Source organism: Podarcis muralis, chromosome 1 (assembly GCF_964188315.1).
Source record: "Podarcis muralis chromosome 1, rPodMur119.hap1.1, whole genome shotgun sequence".
Lineage (NCBI taxonomy): Eukaryota > Metazoa > Chordata > Lepidosauria > Squamata > Lacertidae > Podarcis > Podarcis muralis.
This window is the reverse complement of record NC_135655.1, coordinates 66472953-66497622: the sequence shown is the minus strand read 5'-3', so window position 1 is coordinate 66497622 and position 24670 is coordinate 66472953. Positions and strand designations below refer to the sequence as shown.

At 38.7% G+C, this 24670-nt stretch overlaps 1 protein-coding gene across 4 annotated transcripts in view; it reads right to left on the bottom strand.

Annotated features, from left to right (window-relative positions):
• Positions 1-350: 350 nt before the first annotated feature.
• The window catches only part of BTBD10 (BTB domain containing 10), a 28933-nt gene continuing 4613 nt past the window's right edge, over positions 351-24670 (bottom strand). The window contains exons 2-10 of one of the 4 annotated variants that reach the window (XM_028730917.2): positions 19923-20081; positions 17656-17799; positions 10287-10477; positions 8159-8441; positions 6484-6586; positions 4593-4713; positions 3926-4123; positions 2037-2147; positions 351-1492 (exon numbers count right to left, since the gene is read on the bottom strand). In XM_028730917.2, coding sequence (XP_028586750.2) covers positions 1206-1492; positions 2037-2147; positions 3926-4123; positions 4593-4713; positions 6484-6586; positions 8159-8441; positions 10287-10477; positions 17656-17799; positions 19923-20023 — 1539 coding nt within the window. In that variant the 5' untranslated portion in view covers positions 20024-20081 and the 3' untranslated portion in view covers positions 351-1205. Of the gene's footprint in view, positions 1493-2036; positions 2148-3925; positions 4124-4592; positions 4714-6483; positions 6587-8158; positions 8442-10286; positions 10478-17261; positions 17591-17655; positions 17800-19922; positions 20082-24670 lie in introns of those variants that run through there. The other 3 variants (XM_028730934.2, XM_028730925.2, XM_028730943.2) reach the window with 3 other exon arrangements.

Here is a 24670-nt window from a genome sequence, read left to right as displayed (position 1 = left end):
GCACATCCCATCCAGTCTACCCTCATTACAATGAATAACTTCCACATACCATTTGGTCTTTTCTGATTTGACAGAGCTGCATATATAATCTTATACTTTTAGAAATATAGGAAGTTGCCTTACAACAGCGTCTTTGTGTCCCCATATACTATGACTGCAACTAGGACCTAGGATATAGGTCCCTTCCATACCATTAAATGCTTTCCCCTAAAAAAGACCAGTCTTTTGTCAGATGCGGATTGTTAGGGCATTTTATTTTTAAAAAGAGAGGGGGAAGGGCATTGATTTTGGCACTAAATTCTGTTACTAGTTTTACAAAAATACGTAATAAATTACTGTCACAGCTAATATTAAAATAATGGAAATTTTTATTTGAATGAAAAACTCGTTTACAATCAGTTAATAAATGAAGAGTGAACAATTTGCATTTTCCTATTCCATGATACTTATGAAAAAACTCAGTAAATAAATATTTCTGTGAACAGATTTAAGGTAAGGCAGAATTTTAAGATAAAGCCCGTATCGTATGTTCCTGACTCTTGAACATGGCTCACATCAAACATGAAAAAACCCTTCACTGAATAAATCTGGAAAAGAAGGCTGTTGGATCTCAACCTCACAATCCAAAAGCCCCAGTGGCAAGAATTAATTTTGTGCTCGTCCATAAGAGAACAAAGTAGGCTCATCACCTCCATTCAGAACAAACTATTTACATTTAGCTGAATAGAAAGTCTCTGAAAGAAGCACACTGTTAGACTCAACATTGTGCATCATGACTATAAAAATGGCTTTGAGAATTCTTTTTGTCCACCATTAATAAAGTGCCACTATCAATTTTAAGTCTGCATTTTGCCCACTCGTGTACCAAAATACTGAATAAACTGTAACTTCCAAATCCTGCTGTGACAAGAGAGCCTTAGGATGAGGACAGTCCACCATACAAATAACCAATACCACAAAACCTACTGGTAAACATGTGCAGGCATGTAACTGAACCTCAGGATGTTGTTACACATGTACTCCCACAAACCATAATCAGATCCCACTTTGGTCTTTTGTAAGTCCATACTGCAATATCCTAAAACATTTTATGTTCATTACACAATGGAGAGAAGCTGGAATTGTAGTGCAGTAAGAGCTCATTACAGCATCTTCATTTTTATAATAGCATGCTTTTGTTTAACCAAGAGTTCAGATCAGAGTGGCTAGTTCTGTCCCTCAGGATCCACATCATTGTTGCTGGGTTGAATATCCAACTCATCCACTTGGGGAGTGGGGTGCATCACCACCAGCTGGTCCTGGGGAATGTCTGCTGCAGCTGCCGCCAGGTTGGTAATAGATTTACTTTTTACACACTGGAAATCAACGTGCCGACTTTTCCCTTCTTCCTTCTCCCATGACATCCTGATGAAAGGTCTTTGGACGTAATTATAGATGACTTCTGGCCGTCCTCCAGGCCGCTTCTTAACCTTTTCCTTGTATGTGGGGTAACCTGAAATATTAAAAGATAAACAAAATTCGCACACGTTTCAACCAGAAGTACTTCATTTCTAGGGCATCTAAAAGAATATAACACTTTAAGACACCAGGCAGGTGTTTTAGTTTTAGGCACTGCTCCATGTAAGGACCTCCTCCACCCTCCTCCACTGAAGATATTATTGGCACTCTGCCTTCAAGCAATATATGTTTGTCATTTGTGTGTAGGATCATATAATATATAACAAGCTAACAGACCACAAGAGGTCTAACATTTCAAGCTATGCTTATTTATCAAGGTAGGCTTTGCACTGGTACTTACGCAGGAAGATTTACTCATGTACACATGAATAATGAAATGGTCCATACATTCAGAATGATCAACTACATTCTTGTTCAAGGCTTCTCTCTTTTTTCCTCTATCTCTCTGTCGCTCTCTCTCAATTTAGTTATCTGCCTTCCAGTGCTACCCTGTCTTATTCCATTTGGGTAAATGCAGAAGTGCACACACACAGATCTGTTGTTGATGTAGCTTAGGAAGTAATTCCAAGACCTCTTACCTTCTATACCTAATCGAATCTTCTTAAGGCCTCTTTCCTTCAGGACTGACTTGGCCACATCTCTGTTTTCAATGTACTTGAAGAATCGATACAACTTTGTACTATAAATAACTGGGGGGGGAGGGAACACAATGCACCGATGAATAAAACGTTATACAGTGTTTACTCCTGGTTCAGCAGCAACGGTCGATAAAGCAACGGATGCATTCTCCTCCAGTGTTACAATGCTTGCAACTTTAATTGGAAGACAATCCTTTGTACCCGCTTTGCCACACAAATAACAGAGGTCAAGCATTGTAAAACTGCAGGCAAGCCCTGTTCCCAGTGTCTCCAGGTACTTGGGCTACTCTTTACACCTTTGGGCAATTAAAATGAAGCTCTAAAGAAGTTTTTAAGTGTGTTCTACTGAATACAATTAGAAACTCTTTGTGAGGAGGTACCCTAATAAGACAGAAACCCTCTTGTGAGCAACAGCTGTAAGAACATTCACTCAAAGCCTTTAAAAGTCCCTTCAGGCCTTCAGACTCATCATGCAAAGGTTTAAAAAGCAGTTGATGTGCCTGAGGCCTCCTTCTTGAAAGCTTTTCTATTATTTAAAAAGTGCATGTACTCTTTTCCCAGATTTGTTTTTCGTAAAAGCATGTACAACGTGATGGGCCAGTGAGTGCTTTTTGCTAACTGGCATAGCAAAAGGTTTTAATCCAATGTAAGATAATTAATAGAAATTGGAATAGGTTTTAAGCACTGCCCCCACTTCAAAATTTTGTGAATGCTCCCTTCTTCACTTCTAATTTAACTGAACTAACCAAAATTTGCTGCAATGTCGTTCACACTTTGCCGATGGGATTTATGCAAAGGCTGAATTTGGAAATAACAATAGGTCAGTAATCGTGGTTAAGCAAAATTAGGCTTTGCACAAATTCTATGCAGAACTTGAATGCTGTCGTTTCGCTCCTTGAATGCGACAGCTTGAATGCTGTCATTTCGCTCCTTGCTTCCTCCAACTATCAAGGCAGGTTTGAGATCCTTGCATTAATTTACAAAGCCCTGAACAACTTAGGTCCTGGACACCTCACCTGAACCCTTATACGCAAGCTCGATCACCAAGATCTGCAGGAATGGCACTGGTCATTCCCCAAGCTGACAAGGTTCACTTCATAACAAGACACAGAGCTTTTAGTGTCATCTAAACCACTGAGCCTCTTGGGCTTGCCAATCAGAAGGTCAGCAGTTCAAATCCCCATGATGGGGTGAGCTCCCGTTGCTCTGTCCCAGCTTCTGCCAACTTAGCAGTTTGAAAGCATGCCAGTGCAAGAAGAAAAATAGGTACTGCTGAGGTGGGAAGGTAAACATCATTTCCGTGCACTCTAGTTTCTGTCACGGTGTTCCATTGCGCCAGAAACAGTTTAGTCATGCTGGCCACATGACCCGGAAAGCTGTCTGTAGACAAACACCGGCTCCCTTGGCCTGAAAGCGAGATGAGCGCCGCAACCCCATAGTTGCCTTTGACTGGACTTAACTGTCCAGGGGTCCTTCACCTTTTACCTTTATTGTGGAATACTCTTGCCAATAGGCGCCTTCAGTGTCAACTTTTAGACACCCACTGAAAACTTTTCTAATACACTAGGCCTATGTAGTCAATTAAGTACATTCTGTATAAATAAATTCCCCACACTGAACAAGAACCTTAACTGTATTGCAATGTGCGCCTAATTCATAAACGCCACTACCTATTTAGTTAAGTATTTTTTTCTTAGAGATCACCATCAGGTGTTTTCTAGTGATGTTTTTATTGTTTGTTTAATGAAAATTATCTGAGGATATGTGCATGTATTGTTGGAGAAATACCCCAGAGCCAAATTTACTTTCAAAAAACCTCAGTGACTTACTTTGTGAGTATTCTTCCCCCATCTGTGGAGGGTATTCTTCATCCCAATCGACCACATCATCGTCAGTGAGCACCACAATGTGGCACTCTCTTTCCCCACTTTGAGCACTGGCTACCATCAGTGGCAGTATCATTTCTTCAAGGTAAAATTCAAACTGTTTCCGAGCGCCGTCATTTGATAATTCATGCATAAGAGCACCTGAAATCAAGAACACCAAATCAATATTATTGAACACTTATTTAAGAAAGACACTTTAGTCAGTACACTAAATACACTTTAGACACTAAATACACTTTAGTCAGTACAGTTTTTCTAGACCAAAAAAAGGGGAAAGCTTCTGCTGTCGTTTCCCTGACTAGGGAAACTGAACAATATGGTTTTTGTGGTAGGGAAAGAATTTGTTGGGAATGCTTCAGATAACAGGCTATGTTGGTTTCAAGATTCATTTCCCCATTGAGCCTCTCCTATGTATTTCCATGATGTTATAGAATTATCTAAAAGAAAATAATGCCATGATACATATGGAGAGTCATCTGGAAATGAGGGGTTCTTTTTAGGGAGATGGCTGTATTGCTGCATAAATATTATTCCAGGAAAATATTTTGCAGTTAGAACAAGATATCTTGAAAACACATACATATAAATCCAGTTTCAACTGTGTACTTACTGAGGTCTCTACATTTGATAGTGCTATAATCAAAAGAAATACAGAGATAGTCACAAGCTTCTCTAAGTTCAGGAATAGATATTCCATCTGGACAACGGATCACCCCAGTCTTGTAGTAATCCTTAGAAAAAGAAAAAGGAAAATTATACTACCATGAAACACTGGAAAGGAGCATCTAATTCTTACTGAAAAGTTTTTCACTTCTCCAAAAATTCTGTTTTGCCATCTTAAGACAAATTTAGCTTACTATTATACCTTTACATGGTAACAGAGCAGAAAATAGAGCTAATGCAGAAAGTTGCAGCATACCTTCTGTCAGGTGTGGCATGAAAGGAACATAGAAGGCTGGAGCTGCAATGACTGTACTGGATACCAATTAGCTTCTGGGTACAATCCAAATGGCCTGCATTATTATGGTTTGTGCATCTCAGGGGATGCCTGCCTGTCCTACAACATTGGCCAAAGATTTTAGCTTCCTCTTGTCATGAATTCTACTCATATTGATCCAGAGCAGATTCCAACGTATAGCTATCAGAGTAAAAATCTAAACATGTTGCAGGATTCCCCAAAAATAGACCAGAGGCAATTGTATTTCATCCAGCAGAGCTTTACTGCTGCTGAAGGCAAATGAGCATAATGGTCACAAATCCAATACATTCAGGATTGGCACTGTCCATAAGAAATCCAGTTGCAGCAGACTTAACTTAAACTTAACAATAACTTATAATAAAACTAAACCTTAACACTAAGCATACTATATACAGAACACCACACCAGAACAAAAAGAGAGATAGAAAAGTGTGAAACCCAGGCTCCTTCTTGCCTTACTATTATAGTCAGCATGACCTTCACAGAAAAAGATAACAGAACCACTTTAGGCCAGCTGTACTCAGCTTCTCTGAAGGAATAACCCAAACATCATGAACCTTCTACAGTACTTGTTTCTTTCACACAAAGAAGCTTCCAGTACCCTCTCGAATTAATTAGACTAGAAAAGGTCTCTACACATCAAATCAATACTTTCTGCACTAAGAAATGCAAACTGACACCTCTTTCTATCTTTTCCTATCAGATTCACCCTCCCACTTAGCCACCCACAAACAACTCTGTGTCTGGGGGATCCTGATGTTGCTTGGAAGATTACTGGAGATTCTTCAATGAGAATATCAGTAATATTGAACGGTGTTTCTTAAAAGACAGCTTGCCTGCTATTCCCCCACAATGTTTCAACACAGTGGTGCTGGCTGTGTTCTATAACTCAGCTTACAGAGCTCACGTGACACTCAATAGGAATGGGCAGCACCTCAAGCAAACCAAGTGTGCACTCAAAAACACTCTGAAATACCCAGCAGTTTCATGGAGTTCTGTGAACAAGGAAAGATGAAAATCACTGGTCTAGAGTCAAACACTGCAGAAATTAATGTCTGGCACTAGAACAGTTCTCACAGTAGTGAAATAAGTTATCTCAACTGCCATACTGTGATACAAAAGGTCCATAATAATAAGCTTTTATGTAGAACTTCTTTATCATTGGAGACAATAAAATATCTAAAAATAGATACCACCTTTTATATCCCTCAATTTCAGTTGAAGCCTTTTGATTACACAGCTGGAAACAAAACTGCATTGTAAAGGATTTTCATATTGCATTTATTCTTTCAAGCCATGTCATTCAATATATGTGAGAATGAGAGAGATGCCACGCACAATGGAATAGCAGTGCCCTGCAGGAATCCTTAGTCACCCTCAATCACAACCCGCACAGGCCCTGGATATAATAGGATGAATGTTCAGGTGTTCTTTTTCAATTCTACAAAACCATTTAAAAAATCTGTACCTCTTGTACATAAACTTATGAATGTGGAAAGAGCAGCAAGTAATGTAATCTCACCAGAATAGCACGAAACACGGTAGAGCCAATTCCCTCGGCCACTTCATACTCTCCTTTCTCATTGGGCCGTGTGAAATTATGTTCTCTTCCTGATCCAAACATCCTAGATATATATATATATAAAAGGTTTGCTTAGAAGTCATTTCAGATATACAACGTTCATTAGTGTTCAAATTAGCAAGGTGAAACTGCAGAAAGAATAGTAGCAAATTAAGAGCTACAGAAAATAATAACTCTTACATCTTCCCTAAGATAATATTTGTGTGACTTGTTACTTCAAATAAAATATGAACACATAAAATACAAAGAGACTATTCAGGAGAGTGAACTAACCCATATTAATTATTGTATTTTTCCATGTATAAGACAACCCATATTTTTTTAAACCCGAAATTAATAAATTACGTTGTTTAGCTTGGGGGGGGGTCACTTCCGCCAATCGTTCACCCACCTGCCTGCCACTGCCAATCACACATCTCGCCGCAGCCAATTGTCTGCCCACTCGCCGCCACCAACAGCCCACCTGCCGCAGCCAATCACCAGGCCTTGCTGCAGCCACCAATCACCCACCCAATCGCCACTGCCAATCTCCTGCTTGCTGCTGCTATTAATCGCACATCCCCCCTCTGCATTCACTATCCATGTATGAGACACCAAATTTTGCCTATTATTTTTTTTAAGCAAAAAATATGGTAATATGGGTTTAGTTCACTCTCCTGCATGGTCTTGTCATTTTGATCTACAATGTGTCCTTTAATCCATAAGTAGCAGGGACGAATACATGCTTTCAAGTAAAATGTCAGCTTAAAATGGACAATGATCAATCCATAAATGGTTTATTACCTCCTTTGCTGAATTTGATAAGAGCCAACTCTACTCAGCACGGCCATTAGAAGTTACCTTACTGGTTTCTAGAAGAACAGACCTCAATATGTCCCTAATACTATATACTATCTAAAAATGAATCTGGTAATTCACTGCAGAACAATACCGCCACGGGTCACATCCCATGAGGAAATTCATTATTAGGTAATTAACTACTGTAGAGAAAGTCATATAAGATATATTCCTCTCCAACTGAGTCGCACCATGGACAGGTTTACCCAAGGATAAAAACACCCAATATCTAAGTTGCATTTCATGAGAGAAAAGGTACCAACTCTAAAAGAGGCTAATTTCACCTGAAATGTTGCACAAAAATATTTAATCAAGACAGCTGTAAAACTGAGGTATAGAAAATTGAACAATTTATTTCATAAAACAATTTATTTCATGATAAAAATATTTAAATGACTCCTATGAAATATGCTACAATTTGGAATTCTTAACAATCTTTTAGCTTTAAGAATATCATAAGACCTCAAAGACAATATATTGATATTTATAAATAAAACTTTTAAAAAAATGTTATTGCCCTCCAACATCAAAATAATTACTGTTTTTTTCTGGGGAAAGTAAATGAAACAACCCAAATTTGTACTTTGTGTATGTTTAGTTTTAGTTTTCATTCATTCTGTTGGTTTTTCCTATTCTTTTGTGTTACCAAAGTGTACATCCTTGTTTAAATAAATAAAAATGTTTAAACAAATAAAAATATTGAACAAGCCAAACATTTGTTCTGAGCAGCAATTCAGGGAGTACAGTTTATGCGTATGCAGTAAAAAGAAATGCTGACCTGCCCAACATTGTATTTGGCTGTGCAGTAAAAACAGAAGGATCTACAACAAATCGAGTGTTGTCCACTATGAGCGTTACTCTCTCAGAAGTCCTTATGTTCCGAGCTCCCTCTTTTGCATTCTCGTATACAAATACCATTTCGCCAGCATTCTTGCAATTTCCGTCTGAACTTGACTGGCTGCTGTTTCTACTGTTCCCAATACTACTACTGGAACCATTTGGAGAGGTTTTCTGAAGTCGAGGGCTGCTTGGACGAGAAGAGCTATGATCTTTCTCACGTTCTGCAACAAAAAAAAATTAAAATATTGTAAATGGTGTTGCAGTGTCCAAATATTCTACACTATCAGAATGTACATTCTCACAGGGGGCAGCTATTATTGTGACCCAACAAGCAGAGCTGCCACTGTATTGATTAAACCACATGGATCTTAGACTTAGGTACAGTGGCAGCAGGGTGTGACCTTGTGGTGTGAAGGACGACAAAGGGGGAAAGTCTCCTAACCTTCGCTCTGCTTATCATTAGATGGGTGACAGCTGCACAGAATGGAATCTTATTGTTATGAGCGGCAGTGGAAGGGTTGCACTTGTCCATGGACATAGGAAGTGAAGATCAGCAGTCATTATCGCTGCCACAGTATAGGAACTCCTGAGGTTAAGAGTGGAAGTGGGTGATCTGTTTCCCTTCCCACAGACTGCTGGGACAGAACACTTGGGGAGGGGACAAGTTGTATGAATGGAGTGGTATTTCACACATACAACTTTTTCTCAAACAAGCTTCAGTTATCTCTAGTCCTAGAGATATCAGTGTGCAAACCTATACACGCGGGGGAGGAAGGAATAGTCATATCTTACATTCAAGACTTGAGATAATCAAGCATGGTTTGCTGTTGGCTTGTGAATCCTAGCCTGTTAGGGAACAAGCTAAGATCTCAGGTTCAGATACTGTGACAAGTTTTCAAGTTGATTTCTTTTTGTACCGCCAGGGAAAGAAAGAAGTGAGAAGAGACTGGGCTGTGCACACCAGCATGCTGCTTGCTCGTGGTGAACCACAACAGGCCAGAAGCCCTGGTTCACTGTGATAAGCAAGTAAGATCACCTCATTTTACAAAAGTGCAAATCAAAAGTATGTTCACTTAAAAAGTGCAAAGGGTGTGCGGTACTTGAGGTGGGTATGTTTAGCCTGAATAAGGGGAGACTGGGGAGGTAGGATAGCCATCTTCAAGTATCTTAAGGGCTGTCACATGGAAGAGGGAACATGCTTGTTTTCTCTCGCTCTGGAGGGTAAGACTCAAACCAATCACTTCAAGTTACAAGAAAAGAGATTCCAACTAAACATCAGAAAAAAAATTCTGATAGTAAGAAGTGTTCAACAGTGGAACAGACTCCCTCTGAAGGTGGTGGACTCTCCTTCATTGGAGGTTTTAAAGCAAAGGTTGGATGGCCATCTGTCATGGATACTTTGGTTGAGATTCCTGCATTGCAGGAAGTTGGACTAGATGATCCTCAGGATCGCTTCCAACTCTACAATGGTTGATTACTATCCCCTGATAATTCTAATTCTCCTTCTCCTTCTCCTTCTCCTTCTTCTTCTTCTTCTTCTTTTTCTTTGTATAACACCCTACACCCACAGGTCTCAGGGCAGTTCACAATATAAAACAACTGTTAATAAATCTATTTAATTGTTTTAGTGCTTTCCATTATCATATGATTCAATGAAGGAACTGACAATATAACCTATTTGGGGTTGGGATTTCATATACTATTGATCCAAGTTTTGCATATGAACACAGAACAAATTAGTGAGGATATTTTTCATATATGAAGCTTAAATAAATAGCCTCCGGGCCTCTGTTGCACTATTTATGTTCACAGCTAACTACTGGTGTGGAAATAAAGTGGAGGATGGACATCTGTAATTCCAATGAACATGCTGGCCAATGCAGTTTTTACATTTGCATCACATGTGTGAAATAACCCTAGATTTAACCTCAGTTAAGAAGACAAACACATATGTCTTCAGGAAATGTAAGGATCCACTCATATATATGGCAAGGTCAAGATTTCTATTGTTACTAAAAAATACATTTAAAAAAAAAGACTTTAGGTGCTGTTCTCTCCTTACATACCTCCTTGATGCTGTCTTGTTGGTGAAGTCACATTTCTGATACACGGGGTGAGCTGAGACTCGAGCCTTTCATGGGAGGAGTCACGTGATCTATCACTTGATCTACGTCGGTCTCGTGACCTTTCATGCCCACCACTAGCACCATGGAGACTCATTTTGCTACAATCTCCTTTAGCAACACGTGAAGAAGAACTAGAAAGACAAATGTTTATGTTTAGTTTACAGTTGTCATATTAAGATTTACAAAGCAATCTACACACTGGAATATCAATAATTAACAGGTCTATTTCCAATCTTTCGTTAGCTGAAATTATTTCCTAACCTCAGTGGCATCCTAACATCAAGTTCTATTTCTGAAAAATTTAGGAAGAGGCACATTGCTTGTGGGAAAGTTTAAGTCCATCCTGGCAGAATCATTATGTTGCTCACCTCTTTATTACAGCTTGCAATACCCTGTCTATAGAAGATCCTATGGACCATTCATTGGAGCACACTGAAAAGTATATTCACAACGTGCAATATACTAAGAATATGTAAAATGCCTTTGAAACAAAATTTAAGATACTGACACAGAAGTAAAACAAAATTGAGATAAATATTATTTGAATTATTCCTATTTTTAAAAACCCTCAAACTTTTCGAAATAGTTTGACAAAAAGGATACCACAACACTAATATTTATAATTAGTACAATTAATAAGTTTTAAAGGGCAGCTGAAAAATTAATTACAAGGGGAACCAGAGAAATGCCACATCTGCACTCTAGTTCCACAACCTCTTCTACATGCAAGTGGGGAAGGAAGTCTATGTGACTCCCAAGACACATCCTTGTGCCACAGCCCTTGGCTCCATTCTCCCTTGAAACAATTGTGACATCAGCAGCAGATCAAACAATCTCTCCCTGCTTATTTGCATGCTTGGAGCCTTAGACCATTTCCAAAAGCTTCAAAGCAGGTACCACTAACTTGTACATATTCACAGAGCTAATATCGCTCCTTCCTTTTTGCAGAAGTGGTGTCTTACCTTTAAAGAAAATTAACAGTGATTTGAAATCATACACACTGATTGACCCTAGCCTCTCCTCTAAAATCTGAGCAGTCAAATTTAAAAACCACCAATCCAGTCTACTTCTAACGCAGAATTGCTTTTTAACAGAATGCATATTAAACTGGATGAACAATAGAGCTGTAGGCAAATGTAGTAAAGCTTGTTCAAAACAGCAGGACAGAAACTGTCCTGGTGCAAAGTCTGCTTGTAAGAATGAAACACGGTTGTTGCTGTTTAGTCGTTTAGTCATGTCTGACTCTTCGTGATCCCGTGGACCAGAGCACGCTAAGCACTCCTGTCTTCCACTGCCTCCCGCAGTTTGGTCAGACTCATGTTTGTAGCTTTGAGAACACGGTACATAATCTTATTTGTAATATAACGCAATTTAGTGGTCAGATTTGCACCACTCTTTCTCTCTCTTAAGAAATGTGAAGCCTGTTTTAAATCAACTATTTAAATCAGCTTTTTGCTGCCATTTTAAATAGATATAATTGCCTTGATTTATCATCACCTCCCCCCCAATAAGATCCCAAGAAGAGCCAAGCAGACCAAAGGCCTCTTCAATCCAACAGTCCCATGGTGTCAACTATATGCCTACAAAAGTCCACAAGTAGGATAAAAGGGCAATATAAATGGTCTTGGTTTTTATATACAAGTTATCAACAGATGAGCAACAAATGGCTAACTGACCGTTTCAACTGTCCCATTATATTGCCTCTAAACATGTGTAGCTCTGGGTCCTGATACAGGCAGAAAAGGACTGAAAACTGGTTGGTGAAGTTCATGTACATTCTGTCCCATCGCACTGGATCAGAGAAGAGGCCTGATATGATGGGGGATTCCACCCCAATTAAAAATGACTGGTGGAGGGGGAGGTGTGTGTGGAGGAAATGATGATGTGGTTAAAATGTGCCTGAATTTCAATGTAAGCCACTCACACAAATAGCTTCCTTCGCCTCACATGGATTGCTGCATGGATGAAACAGGTCTAAGATTAAATGTGACAAGCAAGAAGTATTTGCGTTCCACAGAATTATGTCTTCATCTATCAAGGAGGAACTGCAGTGTCAGAAAGTCCAGCCTCTAAGACTAGATCCTCCACACACTGGCTGATGGAAACTAGACAACGAGCAGATTACCCGCTAAGGTGGTATACTACCCCACATATCCAAAAGACCTAAGAAGCCAACCCATATAGCACAACAAAAGACTAGGAAGAATTAGCTAACCTGATGAAGGAGAAATTTCTTCTCATCTCAGATCTCAAGCATGAAGCAAAGCCTATATATTTATTAGTTGCTTGTTATGACTAACACATCGCAAACCTTCTCTCCAACTGTGATGGTCCTTTATACCAAAAAGGAAAGGGAGACACACCCTCAAGATCTTAAGTGGGAGAAAACCCCTTCTTGACTTCAGCAGAACATAACTAATGCATGGCATCAAAGGGACACTTTTCATATTACAGGAAAGACAAGCTCCCATATTGCCACAATATTTCAACTAGGGTTATTTCTAGAATGTTTTACATGTTTGCACACTGGAGGAAACAAAAGGAACCATGGCGCCCATATGACGGCATCCTCACTGCTCCCTTTACCATTGCCAATAAGAAGACACATCAGCAAGCTGGAGAAATACAAGAACCCTCCTGTTCCATAAAGTGTGAAGCAAGCCTCAGAGTGACAGACGGCCCACACAAAACCACCACAGGATGAATGCACCCTATGCCCAGTTGAAAAGACAGGAGGGAGAAACACCCTCCTACGCATATTGACAAACCTCTCAAAACTTCTGCAAGATATGAGGGAGGGGACTGAAAGTGCTGTTACCTAGATCATTCAAGTGTGTGCCCGAAGTAGTTTACTGATGGAGAAAAAAGCTGGCACTACTCTGTGCTGTATTTATTATTACTGTCCATCCCTTCACTGCATGCTAAGCTGCTTTTCTGAAAGTCATTTTCCAAATCTATAAGCAGCTTAAGACAAAGAGTGAACATTAGTGAAAGATAGAGATCTCCAATTCTAGAATGGGAAATAAGAAAGCAGGAAACACGACGTGACACGACACATACGTTAGCTAAAGGAAGTAACATTTCATAAAAGTCTAAGTCATGACTTTGCATCTGCATTTAGGCTTAATTTTTTGTTTTGTCCCCTAAAGGTTCGTCCTGCCCCAGAGTAAGTCTGCACAACCCACAGAATAAAATACTATTCTCTTTGGCTGTTTTCAAAAACAAGCCAAGCTCATGCATATTAAAACCTGGAAATTATCTACTGTAAACAGGTGCAACAGGAAGTATTGCAGATGACTCACAATAATACACTTCCTTAGGCAGCCTGAAGCTCTAGAATAGAGAATAATCATGCTACTGGAATTTTATTCTGAACCACAGTAAAAAAAATATATTTTAAAATCCCTAAACTCTTTGTTAAGCTACTGAGATGTGTATTTTGAGGAGGGAAATCTAAACTAATTTTAAAACATATTTTACTCCCATTTTATATTGCTAATATTCTCTATTTCCTCTACAAAGAATATGGCATATGTTTCCAGATCAAAATCGCAGCAAATGTTTGTTTCAGAAATTTATCCCCCCAAAATTATAGGCAAACAACAACGAAACAATAGCATAAATTGAAGTGTGAAGCTGAACTGAGAATATCCTTCAATTCTCTTCAATTATGTACAGGAGAATTAAAGAAACAACTCTACTCTTGAGCGCTTCAAGAAGTTATTTTCACGGGAAGAGTAGAAATGAAAGAAGTTTGTACGCACTGAGTGTTGGCAACAAGGACTAAGAGAGTATTGGGGATGAGCAGATACTTGCCACTTTGAAGGCTATCCCTATGTGCCAAAGAAGGAACCATTCTGAGACTTCAGAATGGAAGATGTTTAATTTAATGAAACAATGAATTTCTGAAAATTAATCTGTGACAAATCAAATTGGACAAACTGGAATGAACACGGAATCATTAAAATCTAAAATCAAAGTGGTACTTAGCTTTCCAGGTGACTACTCCTAGGAAGCTATTCAGGGATATTAAAATGATTTATTCAATATATTTATACCCTACCTTTCTCCCAAGTTGGGGTTCAAGGCAGCTTACAACATTATACACACTAATCATAAAATATAGAATAATAAAAGCAAACTAGTTAAAAGCAATAATAAAATACATTGCAACATATTTACAACCAACAATTAAGATACAATTTGCCCTGACAGCAACCCAGTGATCAGCACTGTCTGCACCTTGGTTTCCAAAGGCCTGTCTGAAGAGGATGGTCTTAGGCTGCCATGGGAAAGATAACAAAGAGGGAGCCATTCTAAACTTAGTTTGGAATTCCACAATATAGGAGCAGCCACGGAAAAGTCTCTCTTTCATGTCACCAAAAACTGTGCTTCTGTTGCTGATTAGTGTATTAACAGGTCTCTGTGCCTTCATTTGTTTTCTTAAAATCTAAAAAACCTCTGAGTACGTTATTCAACTGCCATGACTCAGAATGAAATCAAATGTTTTAAAACATTTTAATAAAAATAAATTTCCAGGTGAAACATTGGAACTTGTTGAATGTTAATATTTAAAACTCAGTAAGTGCACTTAATTGATTATTTACCCCCACATCAAAGATTTCAGTTCAACTTCCTTTGGCTATTGGAAAAATGATGTATTTATACACTTAAATTAATAATAGGTAGACACTGGAATACTGGAGTTGGCTTAACTCTTAGCTGTTGGCATTGCACAGTCTGGTAAATTGCACAAACAGAAAAACTTACGACGGAGGACCAAAAAAAGTGACTTTGCTGACACATTGTTCAGCTTCCTATCATTTGTGAACACACACTCAACTCCAAGACCACTGACAACTCATTACTCAACTAACATAGACTGCTTTACCAACAGAATAACTTGTATTTGAGATTTGTATACCTCCATTTGGGTTATTCTTATTTGCTACTGTTTGCTTATATTATGAAAAAACAGAAATTAAAATATTCTCTTAAAAAAATAACATGGCATATTTTAGTCTTTGTTTGCTAAATATCAGTCAAATTACAAGTTACTTAGAGGAGTTAGCAGAGTTCTTTGGAAGCATGCACTGTAATGTAATGTAATCTAATGTAAGGGATGTGGGTGGCGCTGTGGTCTAAACCACTGAGCCTCTTGGGCTTGCAGATCAAAAGGCTGGTGGTTCGAATCCACACAATAGGGTGAGCTCCTATTGCTCTGTCCCAGCTCCTGCATACCTAGCAATTCGAAAGCACACCAGTGCAAGAAGATAATTAGGTACCACTGTGGTGGGAAGGTAAACGGCATTTCAGTACACTCTGGTTTCTGTCATGGTGTTTTGTTGTGCCAGAAACGGTTTAGTCATGCTGGCCACATGACCCAGAAAGCTATCTGTGGACAAACAGCGGCTCCCTCAACCTGAAAGTGAGATGAGCGTCACTACCCCATAGTCGCCTTTGACTGGACTTAACCATCCAGGGGTCCTTTACTTTTACTGTAATGTAGGGGGGCGTGACTCAGTCCCCCAAGCAGTTTTTCTGCCCTTTCCACAACCTCACCCATTTTAGTGCCAGTAGCCAAAAGAAAAATTGGAATTGGAATAGGCACAACCCGGGGGAGGGGCTTCCAGTTTCCTACTGGAGATGCAAATCACCCACTTCCCAGTCATCAGAATGATCATTTGGGCTGTGTGTCTGTTGATATATGTATGGGGTGGGGGCACCTAACCATTGGCATGCAGCAATCAGATGTTGATCAAGAATGAATGTGGCCCTCAGGCCAAAAAAAAGTTAGCCATAGTACTTTAACACATGTGCACCTAGAATACAGATTGCTGCCCAAACCTGGTAATTTGAAGGGGACATAAACCCTCGTTTGTAAACTCAAAACATTATCACACAGAATCACCCAGCCATTCCAATGTAGTAGCTTGCAACATGAATGGATGACTCCACACTATTTGTCTTCCTACAACAGCAAACCACATAAAGCAACTGTTTGTTGCAAGTCACTTCACACAAACCTATTGATGTGCACAGAGCACATACCAACTTTAAGAAGCCTTTATATTGTACAGTATTAGATTTGAACTAATCCAAACTAGTCTTAAGAAAAACAACCCATTAATTTCTATCAGCTATTTTGTATATAAAACCATCAATTTCCTCATATTTTAAACAACTTCACATGATGCTCTACACTGCAAAAATAATGCACTAAAAATGGAATAAAAATAAAATTATGCAATAAATGATGCAGATACAAAAAAAATCAAGTCAACTAAAATGAAAGCAACTATTTTATCAGCTCAGCCATAAGCATTTATAGTATATACAGTACAACTCTAGGAGCTGTAAAGCAACATGTTAAAACTACAGATTTAAGAAGCATGTTCAATATTCATAGTTTAAAGAAGTGTGTAGGGACTAACAATTAGAAAACTCAGATTTTAGAGTACCTTTTTTTAAAAAAAATGCCAACACTTTCAGAGACTTACTAACCAAATCTTTTTATCTTCCTGACTAAGTGATAGAGTACATTCAAATAAACATTACACCTACAAAAACTTTTGTCTATGAATCTTTCAAACAACAATAAAAGAATATTCTGTCTTGCACTAAAAAAGCTAGTCAACCAAACTTAAAAATAGCCCCTTCTAAGAAACTGCATTTGAGTGGATCTTCAAACTTCCAACTCCTCTTAAATTAAGCTAAATAAATGCATCTTAACATCCCAACAATAACATTTCTGCTTATATTACAGTCTTTCCTTGAGACAAAAGATCATGCACACACACATCTGCTCTTTGTCATATCAGACATTTAAAGAGATCAGACTACACAAAGGACAGTTAGTCTCCTTTGCATTCCAGCTCCTGCTAAATGCTGTTCAGATTATTAATGGTTACGCACCTGCTTTTGGCGTAGAACAAGGAAGAAACACAAAAACATGGGGAAAATATCGAGACCAAAGTACAAAGGAAATCCGCTCCCTTCCAGGCGGTAGATTTGGAAGCCAGCTCAGCATCCTCTGGCATTACTTGCTAAGTTCAGCATATTTGCTATTTCCATCCTCCTCTCAGTACTCCTCTGCACCATTAGCCTGCCTTACTTTCTAGCATCCTCTTTTCCTCTCACCCTCAAGGGTAACAATCCTGTTACAGCTATTCAGTCCATTAAGTGCTCAGAGACGCAAGCCCCCTAGATATTAATTCAATTCATTTTCTCACAGCCACTGACTCAGCCGTGCACAGTGCAGTACTGACGTCTGACCTCACAGCCTCCTGTAAGCTGAATTCATGCTTACCGTTTCCTCAACTCTGAGCAGCCATTGGCTAACATAGTTGATGGACAGTGTAAGGAACGCATAAGAGAAGAGCTGCTTGGTATATTGCCAAATGCCATCTGTGAAGCTATTTCTAGTCCTGCCAGCTTGTCAGATTTCAATAAACTAACAAAACAAGGGAAAAGGTTTATTCTATCACACATCTTTCATGCCTGATTTTATAGTCATTCAAAGAAACACAAACTATCAAAGAGCTTCATTTGGGATCAAATGGTTTGCTTGGATATTTAAAGATATTTAATAAAAGCCACCCTGTTTAGAGATAGATATAGGAGATAAAGGCAACAGTCAAGATAACTCAGGTTAAGAAACTGCCTGTGCAAAATAAGCAGGAGCCACTGTAACTGTAACCAGAGTTTCTTCCACAACTTCAATGTTTCTCAGTTACACAATTACAAACCAAGATCTAGGCCGCTGATGTGAGGGGACAAGACTTGCTTGTGGGCTTCCACAGACATCTGGTTGGCCACTGTAAACAGAATGCTCAACTGGATGGGCCTTTGGTCTGATTCAGCAGAGCTCTTCTTAACTCAAAAATGCAAGAAACTATCGAAGCAAACAAATATTTAGCTCTTTCTAACTCCAGAAAGGAGTTTTGCAGTAGAGTCCTTGCTATTGATGTCCCTGTACCCAACTTTGGTAACAAATGTTTGTTTGTTTTTTGAGATCTTAAAACGCTTGAAAACAATTTTGTTGTGAGATTTTCCATAATATTCCAAAAAATAAACACAGCATAATAACCCATGTTCTCTGTTCTAAACGTTATCTCCAAATGTACACTTTTAACACTAAAGTCATGCATTTTTGTGTTTTATACTGTAAACCACCCTGTGATCCTTCGATAAAAGGTGGTATAGAACTTAGAAAACAAAGCTAGTTGCCAATTACTTTTATTCATATAATACAATTTCATTTTCATTTGTATTACTTGCATGATTTTTTACAACAGAATTTGCTGCTTGCAGTTCAGTCTTTTGAACCAAGCCTGATGTCCTAGGCTCAGGGTAAGTAACAACATTTTTTTGCAGTGCCAATGCATATTAAGCAAACAAGCTATTCCAGCTGACCCAACATATCCCCATCTAGTGAAAGCCTGCTGAAATCGGGCTTTATATCACTTCTGGAAATCACCCAGGGCTGAGGACCGAGTGGATTTTTCCAGAAACAGCAAATTTCCAAATTGGAAAGCGGCTTCCTATATGCCTGTTCACCATTTTTTTCTTAGATGATTCACAGACAGCTCTGTCGATATACACCAGCTGACTAAGGCCATCTAGGCTAAGGTTACCAGATTTTTTTCAATGAATCCAGGGACACTTTTCAACTTCATTGGATTTTGTATGGGGACTGATTTGTAAATCTGGGAACTGTCCCGGGGAATGGGGACGTCTGGTAACCTTAATCAAGGCAGCATATAAGCACAGTGGCTTCTAAGGTATCCTGTTAACAGTCTTAAATCAACAGCATGTTTTTAGTGCTAAAGTAGCAAGGTTACAGTGCTTATATAAGCAAGGCACCATAAACTGTATTTACAGATTTTCCACTGAACTGATACTTTCGGTCAGTAATATTCTAGACCTCTTTTTCCATCTCTGCAATGGATACTTCAATACCCAGCGAGGCAGAGAGGATCATTTTGAAGTACAATGAATGTATATGAACTTCTAAATTTAAAGTTATTACATGCAAAGATGCCAGGTGTTAATTTGCTTAACATTTTTTATTATGGCAATGCAAGCTGCAAAGCAATTATTTCTGCTATCAAATGCCTTCACCTATTGGTTCAGCACAGTAAGAGTCAAATTATAGAAGGAAAAAAATTCTGTAGTTAGACAAGTATGTCTAAGTTAGACAAGTGTTGCTGACAGGACAAAGGTTATTCAGATTATTCATTTGACCATATATATTGCCTTAGATGTGTATAATTTATACTTAGTGGCATACTTGTTTCATTTAACATCTTTATACCCAGGTAGGTTTTTTTGGTAAGTTTTAGATGACATAATCAATAATTGGTCAACTGGACTCTGTATTTTACACATTCTCAGATGGCTATAGCTGGCAGAAGTGAGAAGTGATTAACAAGCTCAATAAAGATACAAAAAATGATACATTCACTCAGAATGATGTTTATCATCTGTTACTGAAAGCATCAAACTTTTCAATAGTTTTTCAGACTCAATTTGGATTAAAGTTTTGAGATGCTATACAGCATATGTGCTACCTACCTTGAATGCTTACAAAGTTTACGGGGTCTACTATGCAATTTTCGATCACAATTCTCTGGATCACTGGAGTTACTGTCATAAGGATGAGGCCGTCCTGCCATTCCACTCCAAGCTTCCTCACACTACTGCTCTGAAAAGCATACAGCCAGCACTCATAACCTACATTAAAAGAGCAGCATTGACCTTTAAAATGCCATTTATAATAATAAAAAAGCAAAAGTAGAAGCATTTTGCTATTTATTCACATGCACCCACACAGTCAACATAACAAGACTTTTAGAAACAAACAAACCTGAACTTGGCAATGGTACAGAGACATTTCCACTATGGGAAGTCAGTTTTAATTATATGCATGAATGTTTGCAGACATGGAACACTGATAGCAGCCTCTTTAATTACCTTTTAATAGTACACACAAAAATGCTTAACTGCACATGCATCAACAGTTTAAGCAAGAAACTCTAGGTTCTTTAATGCATGACTCATAGGAATATCTGTCTTTGACAGATAGCAAAATGTGGTCTCATAGCCTCCATTTATGCTGTAACACTGGAAGTTTTCACCATTTCCTTTGAATAGCTGGTATACGTGAATAGAGAGTGAATAGCTCTCACCTAATCCAAGGTATGTTTTGAATTTATGCTTTGCCATGAAACCTGTTCAGTTCATTGTCTGAAAGAAGGCAAAAGCCCCCTTCAGTTCACCTGACAAGGGTCAAGTTCTTTGAATACTGGCCAATAATTAGCATGTATACAGAGCTTTTGAATATTCACAGCATTTCTCTTCAACAGCCTAGATTTCCATATGCATGAAGATAATATCCTGGTTCAGGCTTGCTTAGATTAAACTGGTTTATTGACTTGCTGGCTCAACATCATGCTTGCCCCTCTCCCCGCAAAAAACCAATTAGGTACTAGATCAGGTGCTCCACAGCCAGGTTGGTGTGTGTGTACATGTGTGTAAACACAGCCCCAAAACTTGCAAATTACACTATTTAAAAAGCAGATTTTTGTTTGTTTGTTTGTATGTATGTATGTATGTATGTATGTATGTATTTCTGGGCAGTGCTGGGCACTCCCCACTAGTAGTATATATTCTGATAAACACTTTGAATCTCAGCATAGTCCTAGTTTCGATCCCCATAAAAATCATCATCTATTTGCACAGGTGAACAGAGGTGGGGAGGGGGATGAAGTTTCTTTAGACAGTGTAATCATCGGAGCTATTAAAAAAAACCCCATATGAAGTATTTCAAAGACAAACCAGATGTAACAAGTAGTTACTGAATTCACCAACAATCTGCTTCTTTGGTCTACAAGAGAATATATACAATGAAGCTCCGAGCAATGCAAAATTATCCAAGACTTAAAAGAATCAAGACTATAGAGGGCAGGAGAAGATCAAGGGAAGAAAACATCTCAAGAAAAATAGGAAATCATCCATTCACTTAGTGCTGTGACTGAACATGAAGGTAGGTAAGAAAAACAGAGCAAGTAGGTCCTGTGTGGCTTTGAAAGAAATAAAACTGGTAGCCTGCACGATTTGGAGAGGCTGTCAACTGACCAGTAAAATATTGTTATCTGGACGGTCAGCTACTTACCATGTTGTGGTAATATGTGAAATCAATAATGTACTAGTTTAGAGGCATCTGCCAATCTAAATGCATTATGCTTCTAAGAAGAACAAACTATATAATTAGCATAGTGACTTCAGTTTTGTTACTGATAAATGACCATTTTAAGTACTTAAGTATGTGACCCTTCAAGCGACCAAGGGTCGACTTTTTGTTGTTTTGACCAGTCAAATGCCACTTCCATACTTTGCCTTCAACGTATGAAGGCATTCAAAGGCTGCTCTGGGAGAAGGAATTTACCTATGAGAAAAGAAATCTGCAGAGGGAGGGAAGGCTAGTCCCGTCCTTATAGAGATGTGAACCCATTAGCCCTCAAACCAGGACTCACAATTCATAGTACATGTAATAATACTGAAAGCCATTTTTGGCAAGGTCTCTCTGCTGAAGCTACCATAAGAAGGCAGATTTATACAGGAGTATAACTGTTGTTTCTACCTAACTGTCAGGCTGTATTTGAATCACAAATATATAGCCCTGATTTCCCTTTGACTTGAAAAAAGAATGTTGTTTGTTAATATACACATACTGGGTCTCTGCTATTATACTCTAAATAGACGAGAGTGGTTAGAGAGAAATGTCATGATAAAGGCTTCATTAAAATCTTAATTCTTTTCATTTCAATTTGTAATTTATACAATTAATCTCAATAAATGCTAACCACAAGAAGAGACTCAGCAAATATCATCATTAGACATGGAAGCTGTGAACTGGAAAGGCCATTGTTCAAACCTCACTTGCCTGAATTCCCAAGGTGGCCTAAGGCAAGTTCCTATTCTCACAGTTTCAGTCTCATCTCTACAATATGGGAACGACACTCACTGATTTTACAGTGTTATTGTAAAGTATATTTGAATAATCTGTGAAGTGCTTTAGAATAATCTAAAAAATACATAAAAATTATATTTGTCATATTACATACCCATCATATTAAATGAACCAGTATTAGACTGAAAAGCAATGTGTTACATTTAAGATCAAATCAATCCAATAACTGGATCAGAAGTGTGATCATGTGAAGGAACAGAGGTGCAACTTTTAGGCAGAAGGCCTTACGCTTTTGGCTCAAAGAGCACTGTATTTAAATATGGGTACTACTGATCAGGCTACTGACATGATCTCATTTCATAGCTTCACCTTATCAGATTTCTAATTAGCTCAGATGTAAATCCAAATACAGTGGTGCCTCGCAAGACGAAATTAATTCGTTCCGCGAGTTTTGTCGTCTTGCGATTTTTTTCGTCTTGAGAAGCACGGTGTCGGGAAAGTTTTGGAAAAGCTTCAAAAATCACCAAAGTCTTTAAAAACCTCAAAAAAGGCTACCACACCGCGTTCTATGAGTTGCTCCTCAAAGTCAAGTCGCAACTGTATTAACGGTGTTAAGAAAAAGGAAACAAACTTGCAAGACGTTTCCGTCTTGCGAAGCAAGCCCATAGGGAAAATCATCTTGCGAAGCAGCTCAAAAAACAAAAAACCCTTTCGTCTAGCAAGTTTTTTGTCTTGCAAGGCATTCGTCTTGCGAGGTACCACTGTACTAGCAAATGCCACAGCTTTCAGGGCAATTTCAAGCAAGGCTTTCACTTCCCTTGCTTCCAGGCTATTGAAGCTGACTGTTTATTCCTGGTCACTCCACTTTAGTTGGTCAATTTTGCTGACTGTGTTGAACCTTACAAATAAACGATATGCAAGGAACTGAAACTGCTTTAAACTTACAACTTCCCTATACAATTTGAGTTTTCCTGAAATTGGTTTTGCAATTCTCATGTCATGGGATAAAGGTGTCCGTCTGCTTTATCAAGGACAGCAGCAGCGACATTGAGAACTGGGACAATCCTCCCCCTGGACTCCTTCTATGCCTTAGGCTTCTGCAACACTTTTCTAAGTCAATGCTCTTATAGGTAGATCTTTGTACAACTTTTCCAGTGGAGGAAGCTCCTCCTCAGTCTTCTCCCTCCCTGCCTGGATTCTTATTATCAAGACACACACTCTTGTCTTTATCTTCCCAAGGGCTACATTTATATTTCCCCCAAGGAACTGATAGTGGCATGTATTTTCATTATAAAACTCTGTAAAGTACACCATCACAGGCATGGATAGCACCACTGTGTAGATAAATAAATGAATTTTGAAGTAGATAGTGTGCTAACCACTAAACTCTGGGCTCTTTCTATGTAACAAGTGAAGGGATAATACCTGAAAGATATGGGGCATTAACAAAGCAACAATGCTTTATTCTACTTTACTGTATTTTTTTTGAGGAAAGGGCTTTAATAGTACTGTGCTGTTTTTATTGGTTTTATCACTTGTAATTTAACAGATTTGGTTTTTATATTGTTTTCATTCTACTTGAGTTTAATTATTTTTAATGATTATTTTTATATGTTTTTAGCTTTTTGAATTTTATCTGTCTTGTTCTAATTTGTAAGCAGCCTTAAGTCCCAGTATGAAAGGCAGGATATAAATATAATCCTCCTCCTCCTAATTGTAGAAAGGTGGTGTAATTTGAACTAGCGTAATCAATGGTGGCAGAACTTGCTGCTATTCCAAATTCCATTCAGGAGGCTGGGGGGGCGGTACTGTCACCTGAACTGGCAGGAAAGTGTGGGGGTCAGTTCTGAGCATTGAGCCCAAAGTCACACAATATGACCAAGCTAAAAGTTTAGAATAGGTATAAGTTTCTCCTTGCCCCATTCTACCACACTCTGGAATGCCCCTTTTGGGGTCTTACATCAGCATAAATTGCACTGCCCGAGCCACAGACTAAGCCAGGGTGAGATCAGCCTAACTACTGTTGTCTATTTGCTGGTAACCTCTAGATTAGATTACTGCAATTCATATTACATAGGGCTGCCTCTGAAAATGGTTCAGAAACTTCAGCAGGTGAAGAATTTGATGGCCAGGCTACTTGCCAGGGCAAGATGGTATGAGCATATTACACTGATCCTGGCCCAATTGCACAGGCTGCCAACTAGTTTCTAGGCCAAATTCAAAGTGTGGTTTTGACCTATAAAGCCTTAAAGCCTCAGGACCAAAATACCTCAAGGACCACCCCTCCCCATATGAACTGACCCAGACCCTGCAATCACCATTGGGGGCCCATCTTTGTGTGCCTCTACCA